The sequence below is a fragment of the Calidris pugnax genome, unplaced genomic scaffold (assembly GCF_001431845.1).
Source record: "Calidris pugnax isolate Ruff unplaced genomic scaffold, ASM143184v1 scaffold593, whole genome shotgun sequence".
In the NCBI taxonomy this organism is placed as follows: Eukaryota; Metazoa; Chordata; class Aves; order Charadriiformes; family Scolopacidae; genus Calidris; species Calidris pugnax.
Window position 1 is genome coordinate 193622 of NW_015092181.1, and position 18803 is coordinate 212424.

At 36.8% G+C, this 18803-nt stretch overlaps 1 protein-coding gene across 1 annotated transcript in view; it reads right to left on the minus strand.

Moving 5' to 3' along the window:
* Positions 1-18803, minus strand: part of OTOG (otogelin) — a 99159-nt gene that overhangs the window by 62129 nt on the left and 18227 nt on the right. Inside the window, exons 13-20 of the mRNA XM_014962251.1 lie at positions 16211-16343; positions 15041-15218; positions 13161-13285; positions 11442-11654; positions 9779-9944; positions 9189-9263; positions 5807-5850; positions 4465-4618 (exon numbers count right to left, since the gene is read on the minus strand). Of these exons, the coding sequence (XP_014817737.1) occupies positions 4465-4618; positions 5807-5850; positions 9189-9263; positions 9779-9944; positions 11442-11654; positions 13161-13285; positions 15041-15218; positions 16211-16343 (1088 nt within the window). The remainder of the gene's footprint in view (positions 1-4464; positions 4619-5806; positions 5851-9188; positions 9264-9778; positions 9945-11441; positions 11655-13160; positions 13286-15040; positions 15219-16210; positions 16344-18803) is intronic.

An 18803-nucleotide genomic window follows, 5' to 3' on the forward strand; every position in this document is an offset into this window, starting at 1 on the left:
AGGGAAGGGGGAGGGAAATGATAGCACTGAAGCAAGAATTTTTTAACCATGATTGAATCATAAACAAATTTCTCTTCCTAAGTTTCAAAGTAAATCATGACAACCATTTGCTAAGGTGTCAAAATACTGAAAAGTTAGCAGAGACTCCTTTATTTAGGTTAATTTTATAGCAGTTGGTTTAATCAACATACCTTATAGAGGGGACAAAATCATAAAAGGGAAAAAATGTGGAGAGTCTAGGTAGGTAACACTATGAGGTAGCAACAGAAACAATAGAAGTAATTACTATTTGCATTTGGGGCAATATGTATTGCAAGCTATTGACAAAAACCTCAGAGTTTGGTTCATTTCTGCAGTCCCAAGCATTACAAGAATCCTTCACCACTACTACTGGATCACATAAGAGTGGCAGGAAAGTTCCTCTAAAATGCTGCTGAACTAGGCAAAATAATTGCATTTGCATATGCAACATATCTCTGCTGCAGTGATGTGATTAATAAATTCCAAGACATACACCCACATTCAGAGTGCAGTCCCAAGCATTACAAGAATCCTTCACCACTACTACTGGATCACATAAGAGTGGCAGGAAAGTTCCTCTAAAATGCTGCTGAACTAGGCAAAATAATTGCATTTACATATGCAACATATCTCTGCTGCAGTGATGTGATTAATAAATTCCAAGACATACACCCACACAAAATAGCACCAAGTAGCCAACAAAATTCCAGCTAACCCTCAACTATCAGGTTGAAAAACTATATACATTGCATATACAGTAAGGTTTTTATACTGAACACTATATAAAGTATAGAACACTCTAATCCCACTTATGCTGCACTCAAGAGTAAAATAACATCAATGGGGGAAGTGAGAAAACAAAAGTAAGTTTCTTCAGCAAAGTGACTGTTTTTCTTGACAGCAACAGTAAGAGCAGGCTATAAAGAACAATGAACAGGAGCTGCCTGTTTCAGACATCATTATCGTCTGACTGGAGACAATGGAAAACAGGACAGGCACAAACCAGCAAATGTTCATTTGTGGTAAACATGTCACATAGTACACAGAAATACAGGAAGATACTACTGCTTTTTCCTCTTTCTTTCTCTGTCTTTTCTCTTTGTTTCCTCTGCAATCTGCTTAAAGACTCTATCTTTGTGCCAAATGACACACATTTGTTAAAGAGGAAAAAATAGTTTGAATCATAGAAACCTAGAAGCAGAAGAGTCTAATACAATGATTGAACTTTAAAAGTTATGAACTGTGTTTGTGAACAGAATTTTACTTATTTTTCTGGAATGCAGCACAGAAATACAAAAAGTTAGCATTTAAACAGTGACAGATGGAAAACAGTTAGAAAATACACAAAATCTAAAAGATCATTAATTATGTCAGCAAAGGAGGGTGGAACAATATTAGAAAGTATTCCAGGAGAATCAGTGTTCAACCTCTAAAACAGAGGCAAAATACATGATCATAATTTTTATACTGTAAGAACTGTAATCCATGCAATTGGAATGATCTCCTGTAAATGTAAATATTTAAAGCATAGTTACTTGCATTTGATTTATTCACTGCAGACAAAAATGGAGTTCAAAAGAATTACACAGAGAAAATGGCTACTTTCACTACAATTTCCTTATTTAGTGTTTAATTCCCATTTTCTGCAAGTTCCACTAGAATGTACTCTAAGCACAACAAAGGAGGAACGCTAGAAATAGTTAAGTATTTGAAAACATATTTCAGACTCACTAGATATTAAAAAAATAGACTGCAAAATAAAAATATTGCCTTCTTGAGGTCTTAACACCACTTCCTATGAAAACAGGTCCTTTCCCTCTCTTTCTGTGTTGTGTCATTCATGGTAGCATTGAAGAATAATTATCCCGCTAAACAGATTGGAAAGATCCTTCCTCCTGAAAAACTGAAGCTTCCTATAAAGGGTTCCTAACTGTGACATACTAACTTTTCTGCACCAAGTTATTTTTCAGTAGTTTACCTAAATAAACCAAAAATAATCAAACATGTTAAACGGATTTCACTACTGCTTAAATCAGCCTAGCTTACAGCTAATGAATGAAGCTCAACTGATGCAAGTTCTCAAACAGGAACAAAAGCATGAACAAAGGAATGAAACTAGTTACTTTAGGTAAAGAGCTAATGTTGAGATCAAAGAAATTCCATGGATGTTTTACCCTTGTAAAGTGGACAATGTCACCTCAGTTTTATATTTCACCAGTAAGAACTGTTTGCCTAGAAAGGCAATTTTGAAGTTGCACAAATTTACAGTACATTTGAATCCTTCACTGCTTGAACTGTCACGAACACAGGATAAGGTACTGTTTGAAGATAATGTTATTCATTCCATCTTTCTCTTCCAACAATTTGGTTTTGTCTTACTGTATTGCCCTGTCTCATGTGGTCTGGTCTATCTGCAGTACAAATCACCGGAGTGCAAATTCAGTAACCGACTTAAAACATTAGGGCTATTCAGATCGAACAGCTTCTATCCAAAAGCAACTATTATTAAAATAATTTAAAATACTAAGATTCATCATCTAAAAAAAATCTGCTATCATGGTTTGGACGGGACTGACCACTGACATAAGCAACAGACGCTCTCCCCCCCTCTCTCTCCAAGGAGAGGAGGGAGAGAGAGAGACAGAGACACTTAGGAGTTTAGAAGAAAACCGAACTACTTTAAGGAAAATATTAATAAAAGAGTAAAAAGAAAATAACAAAATGCATTTAGCCAATCCATTGCCTGCACCAGCACAAGCTGTCAAGATAGATAATAGATAGCAGAAGTCTCTCATGTTTCCAAAAGCACCCTAAAAAATATACACCTTCAGGACCTTCTTAATTCTTCTTAAAGCAATCTCAACCAAAAACATAAATATACACGCAGTATAGGACCACCAAAGCCAAGTAATTAAAAGATACCAGATTTGACTAGCTTGCAAGTAATTCTATAATGGAAATAGCTGAATAGCATTTGCAGTGATTCTCAATTTATTTTATAATAAATACATGATTCTTGGACTACACTTTATATTCCGAGTCGTGCAGTCTGTGATCATGAAGCAAGACACTGCCATGTTACGTTCCACATGAAAGGACTGGCAGAACCTGTAAACTTGTTCCTTTGCCTTTCAAGCAACTGTCCCTCAGACACTGCACAAGCACTTCTCTGTCAGTCAGAACTTAGCGCTATATATTACATACCTAGAAACAAATAAATACTTCATCCTTCCTCCTTCATCAGCACAGATTGATATTCCTGCTTCAAATCCTAGGCTTGTGACAGTGTTTCCTAGTTTTACCTTAAGCACTGAGGATAAAGTCCCACAAAAGAAACAAGCCTCTCTCCCCCCAAAACAACAACAGTTCATGCTAGTATCTCTACAGGCAGTGTACAGCCACAGAGGAACAGAATTAAGTTTGCCAACATTACCGTAAATGCAGTTCTTAATTTTGTATTTTTTGTCTCTAGGAAATTACAAAGTTCTGCCTCTTGTAACTATACAACCATATTATTAGCACTTTGGGATCACCAATACTTGACACTGGGCATTCAAATACTGAAAAACATTTTCACTGCTTAAATTCCAGAACTAACTTACACCAAGAAACTGCAGAAAAGTTCACAATCTCAAGAGGTCATGCACAAAAAAATAGAACATATTGTTATCAAAGGCAGGCCTCTGCTTTTTTAACCATATGCTAATTAAAAGGAGTTCATTACTGAGCTTTTTACTTGTGATAAGGATGGGATAACAATTAGTTAATCACTTCAAGGTTCTCTCATATGTCAAAATATGTACTCTGATATCAATTAGCACAGAGCTATGGCTACTCCAAGGAATGCCCTTATCGTCCTCAAGAAGCTGGCAAGCTTACAGTAAACTTTTACTGTCCTGAGATGATTCAATACCTTAAAAGGCTGATCTGAGGAGGGGTATCCCTACCCAAACAATCACAGAGGAGCTCATGCCTGTGCAGATGTGTTTTTCAGACACTGCAAAATTTAATATGCATGTGCAAAAAAGGCAAAGGGCTCTCAAGGCATAAACTTTTAGATTAACAATACTCAAAAGCTTCAAGCTATGTGATTAAGTGACTAAATCCCATCGAAACCAACACAACTTAAATATTTAATTGCTATTTTATATGTCTCGGATCAAATTATTTCAAAGCTCTTTTTATATTCCTGTTATTTTGCTTTTATCATTGTGAGCTATTAGCCCTTTTTTTCCCCCCCATCTCATGGTTTACAATTTCTTATGCCTTCAATGGCCCTTATTATTGTGTGTTAAGCCTTCACAAGTTGGATGCTCACCCTTTGACACCTCAAATTCTCCACGTAAAATGCGGTATGCCCTCAGCAGAATTAATTATTCAATCACTACTGAAGGTAGTAATCCATGTTTGTGCACCAAAAGATGCAAATCTATCTGTACTCACCCCAGTGGGCAGACACAGCCCGAAACACAAGGAAGATGTGCTGAGAAAGTGAGGTTTAGCAGCTGATTCTCACAAGTTCTCTCTCTGCTGAGTTCGGGATCAACTTGGGGATTACTGCAGTTAATATAAATCTGACCAGCTGGGCAGCTGTGTGCTGGGGGTAAAAAAATTGACAAAGTCATTAGTCTTCACACCTAAAATTATTTATTCCATAAAGGTGTGCAACAGATTTAGATTGAGACTATGTAACACAAAAGCATAGCATCCAGTAGTACCAGTAACATCCAATTGCCCATCTCTTCCTGAGCATAGTTAACTACGTAGAACCTCTATAAATCCCACACAAAACACTGAAATTAATATATTCATTTAGTAAGGGACGTGACTTTTCCAAACAGTCAGGAATCATTCCTCCAAAACAGAAAAGCAAAGTACCACCAATAGAGAAACAGAAATCAATAGAAAGCAAATAATATCAAGAAAGGGTCCGAGAGCTAGATGTGACTGCCCATGCTGGAGCCACTGACTATGAACAACACAACTCTATTGCACAATTGCTTTTGGGTTGCACTGAGCATACTGTGTACATGTAACAAATGCCTGATGTGGTAGCAGTGTTTTAAAGTGTTTTTGGTTGGTTGCCGGGATTTTGTTTATTTCTTTATGTTCTGCAAAACTTTTCAAATCAGTAGAACCATCGCCTTCAGAGTGCCCCGGGGTACAGATTTATGGTAAAGGCTAAAGAGCTGGCAATTGTAGAACTGAAGCCTCAAATAAAAGTCTTTCCCACTGAAGTAGAAGGAGTATCTTAAAGACAGTATGGACCATAACACTTAAGACATATAAAATATACTGTAATAGAAAGAGCAATGGCTACATTCTTTTCCTTCAGTATGACAAAAGAATTATTTTTTCATATTTCAGTTATTCAGGGTTTGTAGAGGGAAAGGGAAAAAAAAATCTATGAAAAATTACTGCCAGTGTTCAGTTTCTACAACCATGTTTTATGGAGCAAAGCTAACCTTTGTCCTACTGAATTTCTGCTGTTTAGAATGCAGCCAAGCTTATTTACTTTAGCAGTTTTTAAAAATTAGTATTTTAAGGCACTGGGGAAAAAGGCTGCTCAGATTTAACAGTATTTTTGATAGTTGTGCTGCTGCTTTCCACCAGTCTTTCTTTCAATCACAAAAATATATAATTCATAAATTACAGATCCCTTCCTGCAAGTTATTCATTTGCAGATATTGCACAGTCTTTCACAACAGGTAAGAGGTTCCACAGAGATTGGAGGGCACATATTAATTAGACTTTAAGTATCTTTTCCCACTCTCTCTTCACTCACCTATTACGTTGCTATCACAATTCATTACTCCATCCCTGCAAAGGCTGAAATAAAAATACATAAACATGTAATGAGAGACAGGAAGATCTAAAAGATTAATGTTTTCTGTTTAATAATGAAGTACACAGTATGAGTCAATACAAAAATAACTGTAAAAACTGTGAATAGCATGCATTGCATTAACACATAAAGAATATTAACTACACTTCAAACTTTTGCTTTCTGCATAACATTACTGAGTTAAAATGCCTGGGCTGACGTAAAAATACATACAAGAATGTATACTACTCTCAAAGACACCGGTGCAGTAAGAATAAACCAAGTTCTGTACATAACAGAGTAATCATCTAAAACAAAAATGCAAGTAGCAATAGCAGCAAAATAAAACAAAACCCTGAACACACATATGTGTATGTCACAGCAAGCTCTGAGTATGTACTCTTACATCAAGACTCTTAACACTATTATAAATGCTCCATTTTCCTCACCATCAGCTTAGAACTCTGTTGAAAAGATACCAATAATTCATAAGTTATCCCACAGTTGAAGGTAAAGCCCCAGTCTTGACTAGAATATAAATCACAAGCTATTGTGACTGCAGCAATATTTTGTACTGAACTGACTTTTCCCCAAGCAAAACAGTCACGGTAGATTGATAGCTTTGCCTTTTCTCAACTGCTCCTAACATAGATCACGAACAAACTATCCATCTGAAACATGTCACAATATCATGAATCTGTATCTCATTCAGAACAAAACAAATGTTTCAATTATTTTAGTGCTCTTGTCTAACAGGAGGTAACAGTGTTGCAGTTGCTCATTATTATCCTCAAGCTGTCTCAAACTAACTCAGCTTCAGCAATATGATCGGAAGCCAGAATAACAACCTAATGTGACTATTATCAGAACCAACTGGAACTACATTTCATAATCAGAGCCTGTTAATCAAGGTTCAAAATAAACATTTTAAGTTGGTGTATTAAAAAGCTTGTAGTATGCATATCCATTCACACATGCAGAATATTACAGACAGGATCAGACACAAGATGTTTCCCCTTCAGGACACAGTTCAGAAAAGAAGCAAGCAAACTGCATAGAACTCAACCCTAAAAAGATACTGTATTGCAGGAAACACTGAGCAACATAACAGTGTCTGCTCTTGTCTAATTCCAACCACAATAGTCCAGTACTTTTATTAAATGGTAGCAGACCTGATAGTGACTCATCATAAGGGAACAATGTAGCAGCACTGCTTTAATTTCAGGTCCTGTGCTTCACTAGAGAACCTCAGCCCATGAACTCCAGCACTATTCTCCCAGTCTGTTGCAAAGGCTAAGACTTCCCCAGTACACCTACTGCTAGTCAGCAGATTCAGAATTAAATTATCTATGTGTTGCAGCCACTCTGCTGTCATGTTTGGAGCTGTGTATGCACCCCAAAACACTGCAGAAAAAGGTGCTCAAGAACTTCACAGTATAACTCAGCAAACAGGCAAAGCAGTACCAAAGGGAACTGATAGGGAGGCAACACAAATGCTGACATAACATTGGCATCACAATGAAAATATTTAAAAGAATTCGTTCAAAACAACAGAGCAGACAGCTACTCCACAAAAAAATATGAGAAGAATTCCAGTTTGAAAGTGGAAGCTCCAAAGGAAGGAACTGAGAAGCAAAAGGATGGAGTGAGCATAATAAAGATTATAATTGTTGCTAATAAAACGGAGCAACAGATTAAAAAACCCCAATGGATTGTGTGTTTCTTTTCCAGTTCACCCACACATATAGTCCTACATATTTCTAATGTATTACTTAGCATAAGGAAATTTTCAGAGGAGCTGGCAGTCTGTACCTCCATGTTTGAAAACCTTTCCTCCCAACAGACCTGTATACAGCCTCGTTAAAATGTGACAAGCAAATATCATGACTAAATAGGAGATACAGATTTCTGATTTCACGTTAAAGACTAGTAGTTGTAAACCAGTAGATATATTTTAATTAACACATTCATATGAAACATAAGCTGCCAGATGCCAAATCTGAAATCAACAGAAAGATGCTTTTCATTTGTAGCCATTTCTAAAAAAAAAAAAAAAGCATTTGTGGATGATCACATGATCGGTGTGCATTCAGGCATATCATATCCATCACAGTGCTTAGCTTAATTGGCTGAACTAGACCATTAAGGAGCATGATGAAAGGAAACAAATCAAAGAATCTACTGGGAGAAGCCCCTTCCCATGATTGCCAGTATTGTCTGGCCCATGCTCTGTGAGCAAAAATATCCAGCAAGGCAGGCAACAGCAGAGCCAGACCTTGCACAGCCCCATATGCAGGATGGGTTGCCTGGTACTCTTCAGGGAATCTGCCCTAAGGTAAAGATGAACTAACCTGACAATTAAGATATAGATTTATAATGATCAGTATTTGTGGACACTAGGCTGCTGACAAGAGTGAGAGTGACTGTGTGTTTGCTAAGTGTCCCTCTTGCAATGGGTGTCTGACAATATTAATCTCTTATATGGCCTTTACAACATGCCAAAGCATCACGCTGATTTATCACAGACATGATTTGGTCTGCTCTGCTTTTAATTAAGAGCTGCTACAACCGATACAGGCAGCGAGAGCTCAAAGATTGCTTCAAGAAAAAGAATTCTAAAAGCTTGTTTTTTTACAGAACTTGTTGTCCACATTATTTAACCTTTTCCAGACAGAACTAATTATTGAAAGGGATGCATTTGCAGCAGTCAGAATGATTTAACAAGTTTTCTTCTTTAATGCTGTGACTATTCATGATGCAAATGGAAGAGCAAGAGGACAAGAAGAAATGCTAGAAGTAAGGAACAGTAACAGAGATTTTTTTTACCTTTGGCTGCAGCTGACAGTTCTTTTTGTTGTTTCTTAGTTGATAAAAGAGCAACATGGCTTTACACTGATTCTATACTAGTGGAAGACAGATTCTTAACAATTCTTCATAAATGGATTTACAATCTGGTATAGGGAAGGAGAATAGCAATGAAGGTCCAGCTGAACAGACTTGAATGGATAGCGAGGAACTGTATGGAGTTTACTAGAGCTTTCCACATGATTATGGATCTACAAAATTATAGTGGCTTTTTTGCACTTCATATAGGAGCTACTTGCACTTCAATATACTGGATTATAAGCACAGCAGCCTGAAAACCTAAGTTCTAAAGAAGCTCTGTCCAAACACACATAGAAAATTGACATAGGCTTATCCTGTATCTTTCATTAAAAAAAAAACAAACAATGCAACAACAAAAAACAACAAAAACCCTCAAGAGGCTAGCCAGAATGATTTGACAGAGCTCTTAAGAGAGAGACATAATTCAGTCAGGTGAAAAAATGGTGTTATATCTTACCATTTGCCCAAAGATGTTATAACATTTTCTCCAGGAGGATAGCCAATTCCTTGGAAATAACATGGGCATTCATTTCTGGAGTAGAGGAAAACCATAACTGATTAACTCAAATTGAAGGGAGAAAAAAAAAATATCCATTGACCTAATTGTTCTTCAAAGTTCAATTAGTTGTTTTGATTGGTTTGGTGAGATTTTTTTGGTTGGGTGGGTGGCAGTTTTGTGGGTTTGTGCTTGTTTGTTTTTTAAAATACATGACATGGGTCTCAATACTGCCACAAAACTTGAGAGCATTCCAAAAAAAAGTCAGTAACAAAGCAGAAACTCTACACAACGATGGACACCTCTTGTATCTCTTAAATGCCAAAAACCTGACAATGCGTAACAACTAGCTTTGGTGATGTTGGATGAGTGTCAGTACTATAAAAGCTATTCTTGATCAACATACAGGTCCTGTGCAATTCTAAGATCCCACCAAGTTTACAGATGCGTAATATCTGCAAGGTTACATGTTTATTAGCATTTCACGCTGACTTGCAAATGCAGTGGTCTAAAATAGTGAGTGTGACTACCAGAATTGCAACTTTACCTACCTCTGCACACATTGTTCAGTCTTGGAATCCAAATACATTCCAGAGGGACAAGCACAGCCTTCAACACAATCACTGCTGCATGTCTCTGGCACAGACAGTGCTTGGCAGGTTCTGCCACAGGTAGATACACAAGTACTGTACTCCTTTGTATCTTCACATGAAAGAGCTGTCCAAATGAAACAAATCTCTCAAATTACAGTGCAAGAGACTCAAGTACCTCCCAACAGTTCTCTGATAAACTTCTCTATTCTTTCATTCCCCATCACATTAAATTCCACTAAAATTGCTATCTTGGCACTATGCTGTGTAAACTACATAGATGTCAATCTGCAGTAATAACAAGTATAATGAAGTTTGTGCAGTTAATCCAGATTTACACTGAGGAAACCAAACAGCTGAAGCTCTTTTCCCCTCTAACTCTGCAAATGCTTGGCTTTTGTGCATAGGCAGTGTACACAGCATCTTAAAGAAAACATTAAAAGCAATAAATAAAGCGTGTGTACTTTGCAGACGTTGCACAATACCATCTTAAGTTTTCTTTTATATATATCTCCTATAAAGCTCTACTTAAAAAAATTTCTAAGTGCTTCAAATACTAAGAAGAATCACATATTTTAAACCCTACAAGCATGATGTTTAAATATATTCCAATAAACATATACTTGTTTCTAGAAAAGTAAAATAAAATTGTTTGCATGATTCTTTCAGTCATAGTGGACACAACCACTTATGCCATAATGACTGCAAGCAAGACAGTCTTTTCAAATATACATACAGATACCCCAGCTTGAGATACTTAAGCTAGACCAGCTTTCCAAAATTCTCTTTATTACATGTTACAACATGGATAAATACATGATGTGATGAAAAACTACCAGATGTAAAATTCTCGAATGTTCCTTAGGAAAATATTATCAGCCTTGTTTGTGGAGCCAAACCTACTGAAACATCAGGGGTATCAGTTTAGGGTTGTTTTATAGGGTTTCCAATTCTATAATTTTAAAAATTGTACATGAGGGCACTAAATGTCCTATCATTGCATGACTAAAAGTTCATAAATACTAAAGAATTTAATATTATCCCACTTTTCTACTTGTGAGGCTTTATAGAGAAGATAACAGATGTCACCTTTGACTATTCTCTACTCTATATTCTTCCTTTCGTTTTAAATTAGATATCAACACTAACAATTCTCTACACTTATTTCAGCACTCTGCATTTCACTGTCACTGACAGTAACAGAATAAGCTAACAGAGACCATAATTTTTCATCTCATTCATTTAAAGAATTAGATTAACCTAGCATCTATGAGGAAAAGAACAAATCTATTTATGCAGCCCGTGAATATCTTCATGGGTAGGAGATATGCAAAACCACATAAGAGATAAAGACATTTTTAAATCCGTACACATTTGAAGCCCTCCAACTGCTTAAAAAAGAAAATGTTTGCATTGCTTCTTAAGTCAAAAGAACTGAAGAACGCCACCTATAAAGGCACAGTTCTCTAAAAAACACTGCTACTTATTCTGTCTTGACAAGAAAAAGAACCTTGTCCTGTACACAACAGATCATGTTAGAATTAATCCCCTTATTTAAAAGATTTATTAATTCACAAGTCCTCAAACAGTCATTATTTAAGACTGGAAGTGAAAGGCAACTCACCACAGTCTGGGACACCTCCTCTGAAATCTATTATAACTCCAAATCTTCGGCAATGATGAGCATAATGGGCCAGAGCAGAGCAAAAACAAGTCTGTCCACATTTGCAAGTGTCTCTTCTGCACTGCTCAAAATAGGGAACAGGACTCAAATAGGGGTAGCATGGAGCAAAAAGTTCTTTCGTAAGGACGCTACAAGCTTCTGTTGCATAAGAGGCTATACAAATAACAGATTAAACACTGTTTCAGTGAGGGAGTTTAAAAAGACTTGGAATAAAAAGTGTCTTCTATACAATTCTTACACCTATGCAACTGATCGTGGTTATATGCTATTGCCATACCAATCTTTATCTTTGATACCTATACAATGATATGGAAGGACAGAAAAGAAATCAGGTGCTCACAGTTTTGGACTTGTTATGGGAATGATTTTAAGATATTCAGAATACTTTATAATACACAGACAGTGCCTACATACAGTTTCTTAGCTTTAAACCAATTCACAGATGTGGGTTAGGCAACAGATGCTACATGCTACCCAGTGCCTTCCATAAACACACGATTACATTTTTCTTCAGTTTAAGTCACTCCCAGTAACTACTTCAGTAGGTCAGTATCTTCAAAACAATCTGTTACCCACTGTTTCAGTTGCGTAAGGCTGCAAGCACAGCCAGAGCTGCTAGCTTGGGGTAGCACTATCACACAAGGAGAACAAGAGCAGTATCAAATAGTTACATAAGAAATTTCAAATACAGCACTCATCTGCATACCTTAATTCTAAATGCATTAAATAATTGCACTAATTAAATAGAGTTCAGAAGTAATAATATGTTATATCAGCATATCCAGGAAGAGATAAATTTGCATTTCCCACAAAACTAGAGATATGCATAAACTAGGACTTCAAAATTCATTTTCCAGAATTTCTGACTTCCCGTACTGGCCACTTTTTTTCTACATTTGTGTCCAAAGCCTTTACCAAGAACGCAGCTTTAGTGTTGCACATCGTATAAATACTCAAAAGACAGGATGTTGTTGTAGCGGGAGACTTAATGATTTCCTAGCACTGCTGAAATTACAGACAAAACCTTAATCAAAATTTTACTTCTGTATCTTGTCTAGAAGTGTGTAAAGTTCAAGACAAGAAGTCGCAGGAACTGTGAAATGGATATACCTGATGACCTATTTTCATCAATATTAAAGGATATCTTAGTGATTCTAGTTGATCCTGATGGCATCTTTCCCCAGTTGGATCCTTTCAGCTGAAACTAAAGGCTGGCCGTGCATAGGTATCTTTCTTCTATTCTTTCTCTTCCATAGCAGACAACTAAATTTAATGTTTCATTTTTTTCATTTTTTCCAAAAATTAATACTGGAATACTTTTGTCTCTTCATCTTAACTAGCAGTATCACTAATACTAAACTTACTACCAACCTGTAACAGATGTCTAACCGAACACATTGTAACTGCAAAACAGTAATAAAATGGGGGCATTTCAAGTGCCTCTGCAAGTATCACAAATCACTTAAATGATACATTACATGATTTGTTATGAGATTGAACTTAAAAGGCTACTTGTAAGTATTAATTTGTTTAGTAGGTAGGTAGGACTGGTTATTACTTCACCTGATCCAAGGTGAAGTAGGTGATTCCTAGGAAAATCAGCACAAATCTAACAAGTAGAAATACATTTGTCAATAACAATCAACCTTGACTGCCCACCTGCCTGCAGGTGAATATCACAGGGATCCATTTGCGAACTATCATGCACAAGAACACACGCCGATGAAGTTTTCCATGTATTTCCAAACAGCTCGGGAGTGCTTTCAGTTACTCCAACGGGAGATCTTTTGCAAAACAGAAGCCAGTCACAAAAAAGACAATGAATTTACAGAATGGTTTCAGTTCTACCACCCTCTTCAGCAGAGCTGATTCAAGCTCCCCTTCTACTGTTCCATATTTCTCATGCATTCTCCCATAAAACGCTGTCAGCTTAAGTTTCAGGACTCCTCTCTTTTTTTTTTTTTTTTCCAGGCAAAGGCCCAGAAATGAAAGAGAAGCTGTGCTCTAGAGCCATTAGATACTTTGTAAGGAAGGACAGATCAAAACATACCAATTTCCATTTTCACAAGAGAGAAGGAAGAAGCACCATTGTCCTGAAAGTCTGCACTCTTATTCATGCTCCTGCCTCCTCCATAATATCTGACCCATTTTTATCTCCCCTCTACTTATAATTTCCTGTCTGTTCCCCGGTAGCTGACTTCCCAGGCTTTCTAGTCCCTGCAAGGAAGAGGAAGCAACAGAAATCCAAGAGGCCAGAGATGTAACTGCAAAAGCAATTGAATAGATAGCCATGAGGCCCAGGTAAGGAAAGGGGCAGCAGAAGCTGAAAGATAGAAAGACTTTTATCAAAATAACTGAGGCACGTTAATATTGTATAGGGAGAATGATTGAAACCATGCACCTAAATACGGATGTTACACTCTAAGGAAAATATTGCATTTGCTGGGAGCAGAGGTATTGCAAAAGACAGCACTGTCTACAGCAATTCTCCCAAATCTGCTGTGGATCAGGTTCTGTGTACATGTCAAGATGCTTGCACATTATGGTTTGTGTTGTGTCTCAGCACAATTCATAAATTCCTGTAGTTTAAGGGCTTTTTCCACAAATTACTCATAACTCCTCACTTATCTGAGAACAAGACCAAATGCTCATCAAAAACACACTACAAAATTTACTTGCTTCCAACATAGTCTTGTTGGAAGTCTTGTTCATAGTCTTGTTACAAATTATATTTTGAAAATACTTTTTAATATTTAAGATAGACATTTTTCAAAAATCCACTGGAAAATTTGTGTGTGTGTTTTTAAATGGGAACTATTATGAAAAGTTTTCCCATTTTTCTATTAGGTCTGATTTAAAAAATTCCAACTGTTGTGAGAAAAAGAAATTCCCCTACTTTTTTTTTTTTCCTTTGTCAAAGAAATATTTTGTCATGCTCTAAGTTCATGTTCTCCGTCTCCTACTTCCACTAGGCTGCTCGATCTTCTGGAAGACAATTTATTCTTTGGTATCTGTAGCAAATAAGCTGCAAAGAAGCTGGACAAACAGCTTGACTGTGGTACTCGGGCAGCTCTGCCCATGTTTCACTGCATCACAACAAAGTGAAGCTCAAGCAGCAGCCAATTTCTGTTGCTGGCCTTCAGGCACTGAACAACAAAGCTCTGTCAAAGAGGGCAGATTAGAACTTGCAGCAGAAAATTGGAGCTGGAAAGAGGCTTGCAGGGGGGAAGAAAGTCCTTTATATAGGTCACTCCATATTTTGGACAAAACTTTTGAGATAAACTAGCACCTACAAGTCAAATATAGCTCACTGTGTTTTTATATTAAATTATTTCAAGCGAAACCTGGCTTGATATCCCACAGTTGAAGTTACAGGTTTTCTGTTAGCAAACTAAAACCTACTATCTGTGTCACTAACACAAAACTCTAAATAAATTATTCTTGGTATCTATCCATCCAGCTTCAGTACACACTTCATCTACCACTCTAACTGTAGATATTCATATACTGGCAAATAGAAATCTTGCAGCTATGCATACAAAAAATCATCCTCTGTATTTCCATTGAAGGTTCCACAAAGGCCTGCAGTATCATCTTTCCACCGTTCGTCCACTTGAAGGTAGAGCCTCAGTCCTTCTCTGTCGTACAGTAACTGTAATCCAATGTGTGTCTTTACTTGAAGAAATACAGAGGAGAGTTTCCGTATTTCAAATAACTCTGGTAAGTAAAAACAGAGATTATTGGAAGGCAAAGGAAACTTGCTTGTAATCTGCCTTTTGTTTCTTGTCATTTGGCTATTTTTGTTTTATAACATTTTCATGCAAGTTACATTTTTCCTATGAAGGCCCTATTTTCCCCCAAATCATTGATTTCTCACAAAAGTTTACACTGATTCAGACTTTTAAAGAAGAAAACAATAAACTTATGACAGTCATCACACTTTAAAAATGCATCCAGAGTTCAGTGGAATAATCATAAAGCTTTAAAACCTAATCAATTTAAGGATGCAAACACTGTAGATGATTTATTTTAGACAAACTAATCCTTACACCAGCAATGTGCTTCCTGTATTATAAAAGCCTTTTTTGGAAATTCTCAAAGAGCCAAGGCCCCATAGATATCAAATGTACTAATGATTTGCATATAAAGCTCATGAAAGCTAACACCGAATCTCACATAACGCCGTCACATATTCATATGTAGTATACTTTGTAATATCTTCCAGAGGGAGAGATTTAAAAACTCATTGAAGCTCATTGAAGTAAAAGGAACAAAGGACATTCTTTGTCTAAATATCTGTAGCTTATCTGTAAGTGGAAAGAGCACTCCTTCCACTTGTATTTACTTGAGTTGCTTACAAAGAAGGGAAAGAGTTATTCAGTTCAAGAATCGGATAAAAGAATTTCCCCTCATAAAAGGACTAGCCAGCCTTGGAAATGTGAGGAATGGCAATTGGACTTTGTGGAGACAGAACATAATCTTAAAATAAGAAACACTAGCCCAATACCACTAATGTCCAACTGCTACCGTTAGCGTAAAAAGTACATCAACAGTTATTTTGTTAAATATTTCATAAAAAGTTAACAACATTGATATTAACAACATAACACAACATCAGTATGTTAGCAATATTGGCACTATCAAAACATACACATACGCCATTAAAATACTGCTTTAGTGCTTTATAGGAGTTATGTGTTATTCCTTACCATCTGCATAAGGCAGGTTAATTTTGTATTGGTCATATACCAAAACATCTCCTGAATGAGTCAGAGTCACTCGCCTCTTGGGGTCCTGCTTCAGAATAACGGTGATTGATTGGATACATGATCCATCCTGGTTCTACAAGTGAGAGCAAAACGATTAAAAATAAACAAACTAAGGTAGGATAAATGTTATATAAGAGTGCAAAGCAAGCTATAATTAGTGAAGAATTGAAAAATTTCAATTGCATCTTGCTTCTTAGCAGAGCACATTTATAAAATGTACAGCTTTACAGCTAAGTAAGAAAACAGGATTTTGAATGATTTCACATATGTTTAAATGTAATGCTAACCTATTAGACAAATACACCTTAAAAGTGGGATTTGGAAAGAGAAACTTAAACAATTCTTACATAGCTTAGTACAAAGACACTTGCAATTCATGAAACTCCCTGCTTAAAGACCCACTGAGGCCAAGTTAATCCACATAACAGTGCACAGAAACCCAAATTTGTACTTCAAATTAAAGTGTTCTGATGTACACAGGTCCTTTTAAAACATATTTAAGATATAGAATTTTTTTAAAAGGCAGACAATAATGAAAGACAGAAGCTTCTTATGAATAATTATTTAAAACAGCAGGTAAGCTCATTATTTCTGAGAGTTGTGGAGTATGTTCATAAGCTTCCTGGATGAATATTGATGAAAGGAACACTGTGACAGCACACAATATCACAACATCCAACTGGACTGACTTGCTTATTGTTACTACCATTGCTTATTCTTGTTTCCATTTCAGTTCTCTAAGTCAAAAGTCACATAGAAAAAAGAAAAAAAAACATAGAAAGGAATACTACTATATCGACCTCATCTACCTTATCAACACCCACCCTTTTCAGTGACACTTAACTGTCAACATTACCAAAAGCAGGTAATGAACTTAAATCCTAAAAAACAAAGCATAGAGAAAAATAACATGGAAACAAGCCAGATAGATGATGAACACTAGTCGCTTCCCAGTGGTTTCCATGCCAGCACCTCCACCTTTCAGAATAGCTACAGGTACCCAGAAATTCAGTTTCTGCCACACTTCTTATACTCAAATCTCTCTACTATAGCTTCTGAAACAGTTACATTGGCTTAGTGCAGCTGGATGAGAGTGGAGCCATCGACAGAGGAAAGGGGGAAGCATTCAAATGTCATTCCTTCTGCTCAGCCTCCTTCACTGCAAGACCTTGTAACCTTTTAAAAGGTATTCAAGAACAATGACAAAAATTGGATGCAGTCAATTTTGGCACACTATTTGCTCATTTTACTCTCAGCTTGATTATGCACCTTCAGTATCTCATAGTGTCTTAAATACCATAACATACACAGCCATGTCTGAAATCACTCGGTCAAAGAGCAGCCTAGGTCTCACTCAGGAAGTTTCTCAATGATTGGATCTGGCCCTGACCTGCAGCCCAGAAGTGCCCAGCAGAGGTGCAGGAGGATGCACTTTTCAAATCCCACTGCCTACCATGAAGGCACAACTGATAATGAAATATAAAATGTTAAAAATCTTCAGAGCTGAAAGAGGCACTGAACAAGATTAAGTTAAAATATCCCTAACCTTTGGACAGTTGCACTAACAGCAAAATTGTATTGTGAATAGACCATTCACAGTGTGAACAGATTAGGATGTTCAGTTCAAAGATTTACCCTTTTATCCTCGCCTTTCACCGGGACTTGCCTAACACAGGTCAAATGCCACCCTACTCACTGAAAACAATTACTGGAGCTGCAAAGATCTTTGAACACTACCATGTGGCTTTGACAGATGCTGAACTAGCACAGAGCAGATCATCTGTCAGTCCTTCAAGTACCACGGACGCACAGTACACACAGTGGTGTGTAAATATTAAAAACTACATTCCAAATTTCCCTGTCTCTAAATAATAGTGCAACAATGATCTCTCATCAACAGTTGAAGTGATAAAATGAAACTTTAAAATAGCAAATTATAAAGATAACTGGAGATATTTCATCAGCACAACCAGCTCTCCTGAACTGACAGTGAAGACCGACATCTGCATTGTGAAGCCGTGCTCTTGTAGCTTAGCTTGTTGTCTTGCCTCTTTACTAAGAAATTAGGTTTCAGTGCTTACCATTCAGCAACAGCGGCTATAAATTGACAATTTTGTCGGCCTTCTAAGCAGCTGAAAATAAAAGAATACCAGCTGGTACGCATAGAGGACTAGAGCCAAGAGAACAACCCTACATAGTATGTACGTTACTACACAATATTGACAAAAGCTTTATTATTCCTTCATGCTGAAACTAAAGGAGAAATTCTGCCTGACAACTATTCTCTGTTTCAATGAACTGCTTCTTTCACAGCACTGCCCCTGACTACTTTCAGCAGGTGTTTTCACAGGAATGGCTGTTTCTCTCACTAGACACTTAAAAAAAATTCTATATTCAGAAGACCTTCTCATCATGCAAACTACAAAGCCAGTGAGATTGTCACCTGAAACTCAGATAGGGTTAAGCTGTGCTGATCACTTGACTGATTCTCCTTCCAAAAAGTGCTTAAACAAAATTTCACATCGTTTTGAAA